The following is a 12,181-nucleotide window of genomic DNA, read 5'->3' as shown; positions in this document are numbered from 1 at the left end:
TCCTCTATGCATTACAAATGTTATAATGGTCAAGGCCACAGTCTTCATTCCCTGTTGTATCTTTATAACAATGCCTGGTATATAAGAGTACTCCTCTTTTTTGTCAAAAAATAAAAAATAAAAATAAAAATAAATAAATAAGAAGAATAATTTAATGAAAAATACAGACAATTGTTGTAAACAAGAGTCTGAGAAAGATCTTATTTCTATGACAGGGAGTAAACTATATACCACCTAAGACTTCTTCTGGATTTTAATCTAAAATGTGATGCTAGACATATTCCTCAAGCCAAGGAAGAACATGTATACCAGTAAGTTGAAAAAGACAGAACTAATGAAGAAGCACTTTCAAATACTGGACAAAATAGGACCAGTAACAAGCTGAGATATACTTTAGAAATAAAGCACTGATTCTGAGTATTGTAGGTCAAGGACAGTCTGACAGCCTTTCTACTTAGCAGGGGAAATTTCTGTTCTAACCTCCACATACTCTGGAAAGAGGATGGAAAAGCACGTGGGTGGATTAGTTAAGGAAAGCTTTTGCGGAATGCAGAAGTGGATGAGGCAGAAGGTAGGCTAAAAACTGACAAAAGAGGTCATAGTGGGATGGTCAGAAGGGAGGGAAGGGAAACTTTGATAAGCAAGGGAGAGTCAAGTAGATGCCTGAGGTAGGAGGGAACTCACAGCCTGAGAAGAGTTCAATGTTACAATTTGCTCAACAGAACAAGACTGCAAAGATGTTAGCTGTGTAATAGTCACCCAAGAATAAAAGAATGGAGAAAAGGGTTAAAAGCAGAGGAAATAAGAATTCTGGTTGCAGGAAGGACTGGGGATATAGCTCAGTTGGAAGAGTGCTTGCCTCACATGCATAAGGCCCTGCATTCAATCCCCAGCACCACCAAAAAAAAAAAAAAAGAATTCTGGTTGCAAGCTTACTTGAACAGAGATCATAAAAAGGCAAAAACAGAAAAAATATAAAATTTCCAATAGAAAGTAAAATGGAATTGAAAAATAGCAACAAAGAGGAGAATGAATCTGCGCATGATTCAACCTGAAGGTTGCTTACGATGAGTTTTAACTTGGGAAAGTTAAGTTATTAAGATGGATAAGTTCCATTTTTCAGTCTACTCACCTGGAAAATGGGGCTAATAACAGTACCAACCTCAGAGGATATGATGATTAGATATGGTAATAAATATAAAGCACGGCATAATGTGCATGGCACCTAGTAAGCACCAAAATACTGAGTATTACTCATGCGGAGTAAATAGGTGGGCTGTGCTGCATTATAAACAGGTTAATTGTTTTAGGAAGTTGAGAAAGTTCATGGTTCTATCCTAGCTCTGTGACTTTCTAGCGGTCTATTTCTTCATCTATGAATGGTTAAATAATACTTAACTTGAAGGGATGCTAGGAAGACTAAATATAAGATGTACAAAATGTATTACTACAGCGACATATAGTCTATAATAGGCCTATCAAAGAAGTTTCACAGATGGCAGTGAGCTTCACCTTGTGCAGAGAGTAACTGAATCATGATTAAAAGGGGACAGGGACATTTGTTAAAGCCAACACACAGTGGAAAGGGAAACATGAGAATAGGAGAAATACATATCTAGAAAGAAATTTGAAGAATTATGTCTCATATTCTGAAAGCCAAGATGAGAATGGCAGGTAAGCAGTTTCCCTTCCCTGTTTCCACATTTTTGAGGCTTCTCCCAGTAATAATATGGAAGTTCCAAGTCCAAACATGAATTCAGTGCTGTCACCTATCTCAAAGCTTTAAGAAAATTGAAATGCTGTTTCCCTTTATTTAAATAAAAGACTTACGATACTAATTGTGTATGTGTGTGTGAAGTGGACAGGAAGAGAGAATGAGAGCTTTAGTTAAAATCTCTTGTCTTCAGCAGTTCCATAAGTTAAATATTTATTGGGTGAGATATTGTCAGTTCTAAATTTATTGTCCTTTCACTAATTAATCATATTTTCTAGGTCTTGTTTCATGCTGTGGGAAAATACTTTCAAAATTCACTCTGAATATACTCCCTCCACTCCAGTACTGGGGATTGAACCAAGGGGTGCTCTACCACTGTGCGATACTCCTAGCCCTTTTTATTTTTTTTGTTTTTATTTTGAGACAAGGTTTTGCTAAGTTGCTGAGGCTTGCCTTGAATTTGCAATTCTCCTGTATCAGCCTCCCAAGTAGCTGGGATTATAAGTGTACACAGACATGAATACAATTTTTTATGATCCTACTACTTTATCACATGGAAGTGAATTTTATCTTCTCAAACTAAACATCACTTCTTATATTTTATAATGTATATTCATATACATAGTATAAATTAATTTAAACATCAGTTTTTACCTTTATCTGACACTCCAGCCATCCTGTACTTCTGAGCATTTTAGATGTCCTTTTATCTGTTGGTATAACTTTGTTCATATTTAGTATTCTAAAAGGACTATTAAATAAGGTAGCAACATAAGAAAAAATATACTAAGGTAGCTGCACAGGTCAGAGGCCTAGCTGCTTCCTGTTTGGCTAGTATGAAGGAAAGACAAAGAGTACTGGGCTAGAAACCACGCAATCATTTTCAAATATTTAACATCTATCAGTCTCAGGGACACCTAAACATAGGAAACTAACATTATTTCAGGCCTGTCTCCCAGGGCTGCTGTAAAACTGTTAAGCAAAATACAATGCCAAAGCTGTCTTCCTTGTTGTTTGCTATTTTCTAGTCATGTGGGTTTTTTTTTAAGTCAACACCATGGATTCTCTTTAAAGAACCATTTTGAGATGAAAACAAAACAAAAAAGAAAAAAGAAAAAAATCAACTATCTTGCCACTGACCATGAAGAAAGATCATTTATAGAAGTTCTATTATATTAATTGTACAATATGTGGAATTCTTTTTTAATTGTGATAAATAGCAAAGTTTACCATCTTATTCATTTCCTAAGTATACATTCTAGTCGTATTAAGTATAGTTAAATGTTGTGCAATCTCAAGAGTGTTTTTGTCTTACAAAATTGAAATTTCATATCCATTAAACAATTCCCCAGTTCAGTTCTCTGTCTCTTCAGCCCTGGCAACCACTATTTTATTCTCTGGTTTCTATGAATTTAACTATCTAAGAAAGCCCATATAAGTAAAATAACACATTATTTATCTTCTTGTGATCAATTGATTTCACTCAGTGTAATGTCCACAAAATTTATGTACATTGTGGCATATGTCAAAATTTCTTTCCTTTTTTTTACATTTCAATAAAGTTTAATTGTTTTTTTTTAACTTGCAGATGATGAAAGTAAGTGAGCATCTATCTATATGGATGGTTGGGACAAAATGATTTATCAGATTGACAAAATCAGTTTCTAGCAATTCTGTATCAGGTAACGTTTTTATCCCTTTTTATTTGTTCTAATTAGTTATACATGACAGTAAAATGCATTTTGTTACATCATACATAAATGGAATATAGTTTGTATATATATATATATATATATATATATATATATATACCACATTGTTTTACTCTTCATTTATCAAAGGACATTTCAAATTTTCTACCTCTTGAATACTGTGAAATGCTGCTACAAACATGAGTATAAAATATGAAATTCTTCAATATACATCTCTGCCCAAATTTTAATTTGATAAATAAAAATGAAAAGAGAAAAACTTATTCCTTCAAATGCTCCATTTCAAAATCACAAAGGCTTTTATGTGATTACATCCAACAGTGAGTCAGAGATTCCTTCAGGAGATTAAAATATTTGTATTGCAATCCCAAGACTTACATTCTAATAAATCTGTAATCATAAAGTGCCATACTAAGATGTTTTAAGAATGAAAATATTCCATGAAAAAAATGATAGTGGATTTAAGAAATTGATATATTGATTAATTAAGGAACATACTTATATAAAAATAATTTATTCTGTTTTCTCCTTACTGTAAAAACATATATTTTTAGCAGTTTTACAAAAATTTTAAGCCACACTTTCAAACTTAAGTTAGAAATAATAAAATATAAAGTGCCTATAGTTGAAAACTTTTGGTAATGATCCATAATAAAATTTAACATTTTGGGGGGGCTGGAGTTGTGGCTCAGCAGTAGAGCATTCCCTAATACATGCAAGGCCCTGGGTTAGATCCACAGTACCACATAAAAATAAAATAAAGGTATTATGTCCAACTACAACTAAAACATTTTTAAAAATTTACATTTTTATAAAAAAATAAAGTTAAGATTTAGTTTACGTTGACAACGTTTGTTTTAGGAAGTATGAAAATTCGATAGAGTGGCTTTAAGGATTATCAGTTCAAATCTCTTATAGTACAGGTAGGAGACCCAAAGAAACATTAGTAACTTGCCCAAGACCACATAATAAGCCAACCTCAGAAGTTGTCTGTCAAATAATAAATGTTGCATGTTAATTGAGACAACTTTATACTTTCCTGTTATTGTTCCTGGTTTTGACAGAACAGTTAACTCTTGGTAATTCAAGCAATATTGAGATGACAGGTATAGTGATGTAGCAACAAGTGCTGTTTCAAAGCAGGTGCAACAATAAGAGAAAGCAAAAAGAACTAAATAAAAATCTGTTATTCTTACTATTTGGGGAGTCTGATAACAAACCGTTGTTGAAAATTATGAATGAAGCTTTTGAATTTCTGATCAAAGCGTTCACCTGAAATCGATTTGCCTATTTAAAGAACAAAGAAATGACATCTATACCCAAAACTTTAGAGCCAGGCAGGACCTTAGAGATTATCTATTCAACCCTATTAATTTACAGATGAAAAAGTTAAAGATTGGAGAAGCAAAGGGACTTGTCCACACTTTTACAGCTAATTAGCAGCAGCCCCACCACCAAAGCTTGGGCCATCTAAACCTCAGTCCAGAGTCTTTCCATTGACTACACCATGCTGCCCTCCTCACTTCCACACAAATCACAATGCTTCTGCATAGAAAATGAAGAGAAAGGAATAATCATATCTGATTTTATATGCTTTGTGGTACTAAATTACTTAATGGTTCAACCATTTATTAGATTTAGTCAACATCAATTGAATTTATGACTGACAGCTGATAGCGATCATTAAAAAAAAAAAAAACAACTTGTTCTTACAGGGGTCTAAAATTTTATTAGCATTTAGCAACCACAAAATATCACCATGCAAAATTATGCTAGATGAAGGGGTATATGTTGGGAAGAAAAATATATAGAAGTGAAGGAGTAAATTATACTGAAGGTGTGTAAAGAGTTCAGAACTAGAGCCACAGGAGGAATGGCACAAGCAAATGAACAAGTAACTTCTAAAATCAATGTGTTCAACAAATAACCAATCAGTGAACAGGCAAATTAACTAAACACACATGTCAAAACAAGAACTACAAATGGCCAACAGACACATAAAAAAATGCTCAACACCCTTAGCAATCAGGAAAAAGCAAATCGAAAGTACACTGAGATTTCATCTCCAGTCAGAAAGGCCACCATCAAGAATACAAGTAATAAATGCCAGCAAGGATGTGGGGGAAAAGATAAACTTAGAACATTGTTCTTGGGGCTTCAAATTAGCACAACCACTATGAAAAGCACTACATAGATTTCTTAAAAGACTAAGAATGAATTCATCCTATGATCCAGCTTTCCCATTCCTTGACAGTTATCAGAACTAAAATCAGCATACTACAGTGATACATGCACACCAATGTTTATAGCAGCATAACCCACAATAGCCAAGCTATGGAACCAGCCTAAGTGTCCATCAACAGATGAACTGATAAAGAAAATGTGGTATAATACACAATGACATTTTATTCATCTACAAAGAAGAATGGATTATGTCATTCAGTGGAAAATGAATGGAACTGTAGAACATCATGGTAAGTGAAATAAGCCAAACTCAGAAAGTCAAGGTCAAATGTTTTCTCTCAATTGCAGAAGCAACAGAGAAATAGAGGATTGAAAAGGAGATGGGGGTGGAGGGCTCTCATGAAAATAGAAGGGAAATCAACAGAATTAAAAAAGGGGGATTGAAAGAGGAAAGGAAAGGAGGGCGTGGGTAGTGCATGTCCATATATGAACATATCACAATGAATCCCAGGTTTTTAATTTTTTACATAATGTATTTATTAATATAGAGATATACATGTATATATACTTAAGCACAGTAATTGAAATAATAAGAGTAGGCAAATCAGAAGACTAGAGCAAATAGATGGGAGAGAGAGGAAGGAAGGGAAAGGAATGGTACTGGGGAATAAGACTGACCAGATTTTGTTATTTAAGAACAAATGTGGCTCAATGAATCGCACTCTTATGTCTAAAATAATGTGCTAACAACAATAAATAAAGACAATGTGCTCATTCAAGGGAACCAACTATTTCAGGTTACCATGATCAGAGAAATGGTTTTATGAGGCAAGGATGAAGGGTATCTGGAGAGAGGTAAATGGGGGCAAAAAACGGTAAAGGCGAGGGCCATGGTGTAATGAGACACATAAAGGTAGACATGGACACATTTTGCTGAAGGGCCAATGAATTACCCAAGCTGGTAAGAGCAGCAGAACTATGGGCAGGGGAATGCCAAATGACCCAGTTAAGAAAGTTCATTTGAAAACTGGTTCTGAAAGCCAGGTATTTCTTCCCTTCTATCGTCTAAAAGCCCAAACCCACATGGTTGTTAAATAATATACTCTAATACATTCTTATTCTGAGGGAAAATAAAACTATAGCACCTTGATTTGTTACAGGCATAATGTCCTCATAATGAGATGGAAGAAAGAGGCATGCAGGATGAGAAAAACATACTACACAACTCTTCTCTGTGTGCTGACATATACCTGATTCAGGATAAAAGTAGCTCAATCAATGAGGGATAACACTTATGTTAACAGTGTAAAATCATTCACAGATGACATTATCATGTGACCGGAGGGAAAATAAAACAAACTGACCAAGCATTTTGTGGCTCATCAGATCACAAAAAGCATTGTCTGAAGTATGCAACACTTCTGAAAATTCTGCCTTCTGAACCCAAAGATTTTAACAGCATAAAGTGTCCTGGCACCAGTTAGAATCTTCATTGTTTACCCTCCTAGAATTCCACTGGCAATAGTATATTTTGCTATCTATGCTACTGTTGAAGAGTAGATAAGCACATTAGTCATTCAAGTCTAGGAGTCTGCAATCTCAATTCAGATTGTGGTGAAGGAAGAAAACCAAAGCCACCACCAAAAAACTAAACTGGTATTGTGGCTGGTTATGAGATAAGACCTCACTGAAATCACTGACCAAGGGAGATACCATCTTAGAAGTGGGTAATGTTCCACAAATTTGTTTTTAATAAGCTGTTTAGAACTTACCTCTCTTTCTCAAGGAAACATTAAAAATGGTAACTGGGTTCCCAGGCGTAGTCAAACAAAGCTTATTTTAGACAATAATATTGTGACAAATAAAGCTAATATAATAAACATGCTACACAATATTTAAAACACGTGCTTCTCAAGGCCTAGTGATCTGGAGGATAAATCTGTTTTTATTCCATCTTATTAGAGTTGAACGTCCCCTCCTACATCAAACCTGGAAAAATTCACTGAGCCTTACACACAATCCCAGGTTCCCTAGTTTTAGTCACTGTTCCCCTTGTCTTTGATACCCTCTGCCCTAGTTTACACATGCAAACTTACTTCTGATTGTTCCTTTAAATCCAACAGGGGTAAGGAATCTGTGGGATAACTGATAAATTGAAAAAACATTCTACAATCAGGGCTGTCTATTGTTTCCACACCTCAAGACTGAGGTGGTGGTGAATAAGCAGCGAAGAGAAGATAATTTTGACCTTCTTCAGGCCCAGCTAGGCCTTACTCTGTCAGATCACATGGCTGTCAGAGTAATGATATCTAGGAAAGGTGAATGATAGTGAACCAGAATGACTGTATGATGCGACATACAATGACAAGTGTTCCCCGCCTCTCTCCAGAACCTAGAACTGTGCCTGCACATAGCAAGCACCTATGGAAAGAATGAATGATAAGGGCTGGGGATGTGGCTCAAGCAGTAGCACGCTCGCCGGGCATGCATGCGGCCCGGGTTCGATCCTCAGCACCACATACAAAAAGATGTTGTGTCCGCCAATAAATAAATAAATATTAAAAAATTCTTTAAAAAAAATGAATGATAATATAAACCTGGCTTCCAAGTTTTGTCATCATCTTATGGGAGTCCTCCCTCATTCTGTACCACTCACCCTTCTCCCTTCTAATCCTTCCAAAGTGAATTCAAGAACTTTTTAAGTATTTGTATAATGGGAAATATTTAAATTCCTCACTTATTAAAATTTATATATAACTTTCCTTAGTTAGATATACCTTTGAGCCTAGGATACCAGTCCTATCATTTTAATGAATTCATAAAAGTAAAGGAATAGAAAAAAAAAATGTCATGAGAATGCCTTCTCCAATACCATCAACTGATACAAAGTTCCATACCAGTCTACACTTTTTTCTACTGTAAACCAACATTAACTTCCTTATCCTAGTATCTAAACATATAATATAGGAAGTGGAAAATTATTTTTATTGTTTTCTAAAACTGTTCTCTCAAAGTTTCAACTCCAATGTATAAATGTCAATGATTTACTAAAAGTAACATTTTCAGTGTTAACATGTTAACAACCACATGTATTGCTAAATATATGCCTTTGAAATGCCCAGTTTCTATATGTTGCTTTTGATATGCTTTATTAAATAGCAGTATTTGATATAAAAGCTGAAAATGAGATTTTTCCAGAAACTGTTTGCCCTAGGCGAAAAAAATCTCTTGGACCATCAAATGTACTCCATAAATCTGTAATTATTCCTGTTATGATAATGCAAAGTTGATAAGTTTATTTGAGCTTTGGGAGAAACCTCAATGGAGAGACATTTAATGAGGTAATAAAAGGGAAAGAAGCACATAAACACGGCCTGCAAGGAGGCCCTCCAGGGCAGGGGCCTGCTCATTTCTTGCTCCTCCTGAATAACGTGCATCCTTTCATCACACTCATCACTATTTCTCAAGACCATCTTTCTCTACCGCCCATTTTTATTTCCCTCTTTCCAAACATCTGACTCACCAACTTTTCTTCAACCTCATAAAAGAAGCCTCCTTTTCTATTTTGAAGCCCCCTTACCCATATTTTCATGAAATTTTGCCAAAGAGAAATGCCCTTGGTATCAAAACACTGAGGGGGTCCCACGAAAGGCACACCAAGAGCAGAGAAAGGAGGGGAGTGGGAGGATAGGGGCTCCAAGGGCTTGACATATGTTCTGCCTAAACCTGAAAAAATGCTCCTTGGTACACAGCAGCAAGGTAGAACAGACTGTAGCCACTAAGCCTCTCTGTTGGTTAAAAAATACCTATACCTACACAAGGTAGCTCATTACAGAAGGCCAGGAAGCAGTCTCAGGTTTCGTAAGTAGATAGTCAAGAGCAGTGACAAATATCTTCCCTTTGACCTCCCATTGTGTTCCAGTGGCTTCCACTTCTCACTTTTGGTGCACTATATTATATTATTCTACATTCCCTCCAAAGCTCAGTGGCAAGCTTTCAGCAGGTGAGTACACTAAACTTCCTGTTCCACTCATGGTCTCTTTCTTTCCATGAGTACAGAAAGGAATTAACCATCACAGAAAGCTGTATCCTATCTTTGTTCTCAATTTTTATTTCTGAGTCTCAGGAGATGAGAAAGCTCCAGGATAGGAAGGGAATGAGAACTCTTAAGTGTGGTCTGGCTGTAAGGACATCGGAGAAACTCAACAATGTCTAACTCCAAATATGCAAAGAACAATTGCCTGCCAAGAGCTTGTCTGATATTCAACTGTGTAATGGGAAGCCTTGATGCAATGTTAAAAGAAGCTAAATCACATAGATGAAGGAAAGGGTCTGCCTCCCCAGTTTTGGCAGGTACAACATAAGGTCAATGTGATAATACATTGAAGAAAGACTTCAAGAAGAAACGCTCCATTAAAACCTGCATTTTAACCATTTATAGTTGCAACAGCTCACCAAATGGCTCACTTCTCCAGTGAGATCTGAAAAGAAACACTTTAAGAAGTCAGTGCTCTAATACCAAAAGCAACAAAGCGAATGAAGAAACGGTGAAATGGAAAAATGCCTACTATTACAATAGCTTCTGCTAGGAAAGCAGAAATTATCCAAACGACACTTCTGTCAAATAAGCTAACCAGCTAAAGTAAGTTTGCTAAGAAAACCGTGTGTATGTATGTGTCTGGGACAACCTCTAGGTGCTGCTGTGGAGACCCTCTTCCTAAAGACTCATTTCCTTCCCGGTGTTTCGGCCTCCCCCTCCCCCTGACAACACTGCAGTGCGCAAAGCCATTCTAGACAATCACTTCAGATAGATTTGCTACTGAAAAAGCCTCAGAAACACTCTTCAAGGAGTCAAATAATGCTATTTTACTTTTAAGTCTAAGTTATACTATAAATGAATAAGCTAGATAGAAGAGAATATCTGCAAGGGGTTGTCAAAGCAACCAGGAGGGCTGAAGTAGAGAAGAGCTACAGTTGGAGCCCTCCTCCCTCTCCAGCCCTCTCTCCACACGAATATTCCTAAAGGTTAAAACAATGCTGTGTATAGGGCAGAACTGTGAGATGAGCTTGAGAGATTTGGGAGTGTAGGGTGGGGCGGTTCCTGCGAGGAGCTCTTGGACGCACAGGCTCCATCTAATGTCAGCTCCCGCATCCAAGTAGCTGATAGAGATGGTGGAAGCTCTGAAGAAAATCGAGCAAGCGTCTGGGAGGGTTAGTGGGGTGGGGGAGGCCCTAACGTTCGGATCAGATTAACCAATGCACAACCGTAGTGCCCGCGCCCCTGCACCTGCGCTGATCTGGGGCACCCCTAACAGTCACAGGGTAGTGGGGGTTGCAAGAACAAGAACCCGGCTCTGAGATCTGGGCTGGCGGCTCAGAGGGAGGAGCCAAGACAGGCAGCGGCCCGCAAGACCAAACGAAGATGGGGAAGACAGTGCTTTTACCTGCGATGGACCAGGTCCAGCGGTAGAACTCCACGGTGTCGTTGAGCGCCGTGGACACCACGTTCAGGACACTACCTGGCTCCGAGTCCAGAAGCCCCATCGAGGCGATAAGAGGAAGCTGGAGGCGGCAGGAGAAAAGCGGAGACCCCGCTAAAGGATTGACCTCGGAGGCTAAGGCCGAGGGGGCAAGCGGCTCTGGGGACCCTTCTAACGGCGGGGCCCAGCTGCGTCTCTCCTCCTCCTCCCGGCGCCGCTGCGGTAGGGACGCGGCGACAGCGGAGTCAACGAGCTGGGCACAGCAGAAGGTGTCGTCAAGGTTCCCAAGAGGAGGAGGAGGAGGAGGAGGAGGAGGTCCCGCCGCGAGCGCTGGTGCTGCACCACTCTGCTGCCTCGCGTCGCCGCAGCTCCAATCTCCTCCGCGGGCGTCACGTGGCCGCGCGCGGGGGCGGGGGGCTGGAGCGCCCCTCCTCCCGCCCGCGCTCTGGGAGTCAATTGCGCAGGGGTGCTGCGGTCGGCGGGTGGCGAGAGTCACGCTCGCGCAGGCGCGCGCAGTCCTTCTGCCTCGCTCCCCCCACTTTTCCCTTGCCCTCCAGAGCGAGACACCCCCCACCCCTCCTCAGTGTCTCCATCCTCCTCCCCCGCCTACCTCGAGGGCATCAGGCTCCTGCAGAGGAGTATGTCGCCTTTCCACGGGTGACCTCGTATCCTCCCCGGATGCGTCCTGGCAAAGAGGACGGGAAAAAAATGGGTGTTTTGTGAGCAAGATGAGGTAGGCGAGGTACCTGTCGCTCACCTCGATTTCACTTGTGTTATTGTTTCCTTCTCCTTCCCCAGCACATGTTCGTCACCCTGACAAGAGAAATGCATGAATTTTCCCTCTAAATAAGTGAAGGGATATTTGTTTTTCATGCTATAGCGATGGACTATAGGCTTTATGGTCTACTTATTTGCAAATAAACAATTGAATGAATGCTTGCATGTGCTCCATAGACTTTTTTTTTTGTACCTGAAATGATCAAAGTAATACGATCCTGCTAAATTAGGCCAGTATCAGTTCAGAGAAGAGGGAGAATGAAGAAGAGACTTAAGGTTAGAGAAGTTTTCTGGGATCTTATGGAATTGAGGTG

The 12,181-nt window shown here is 38.7% G+C and overlaps 1 protein-coding gene across 1 annotated transcript in view; it reads right to left on the bottom strand.

Moving 5' to 3' along the window:
• The window catches only part of Elovl4 (ELOVL fatty acid elongase 4), a 29,233-nt gene extending 17,681 nt beyond the window's left edge, over positions 1–11,552 (bottom strand). Inside the window, exon 1 of the mRNA XM_005324766.4 lies at positions 11,055–11,552. Coding sequence (XP_005324823.1) covers positions 11,055–11,154 — 100 coding nt within the window. The 5' untranslated portion in view covers positions 11,155–11,552. The remainder of the gene's footprint in view (positions 1–11,054) is intronic.
• Between the last annotated feature and the right edge of the window lie 629 nt (positions 11,553–12,181).

Source organism: Ictidomys tridecemlineatus, chromosome 8, assembly GCF_052094955.1.
Source record: "Ictidomys tridecemlineatus isolate mIctTri1 chromosome 8, mIctTri1.hap1, whole genome shotgun sequence".
Lineage (NCBI taxonomy): Eukaryota > Metazoa > Chordata > Mammalia > Rodentia > Sciuridae > Ictidomys > Ictidomys tridecemlineatus.
The sequence above is the reverse complement of the archived record's forward strand: the minus strand, read 5'-3'. Positions and strand labels throughout refer to the sequence as shown.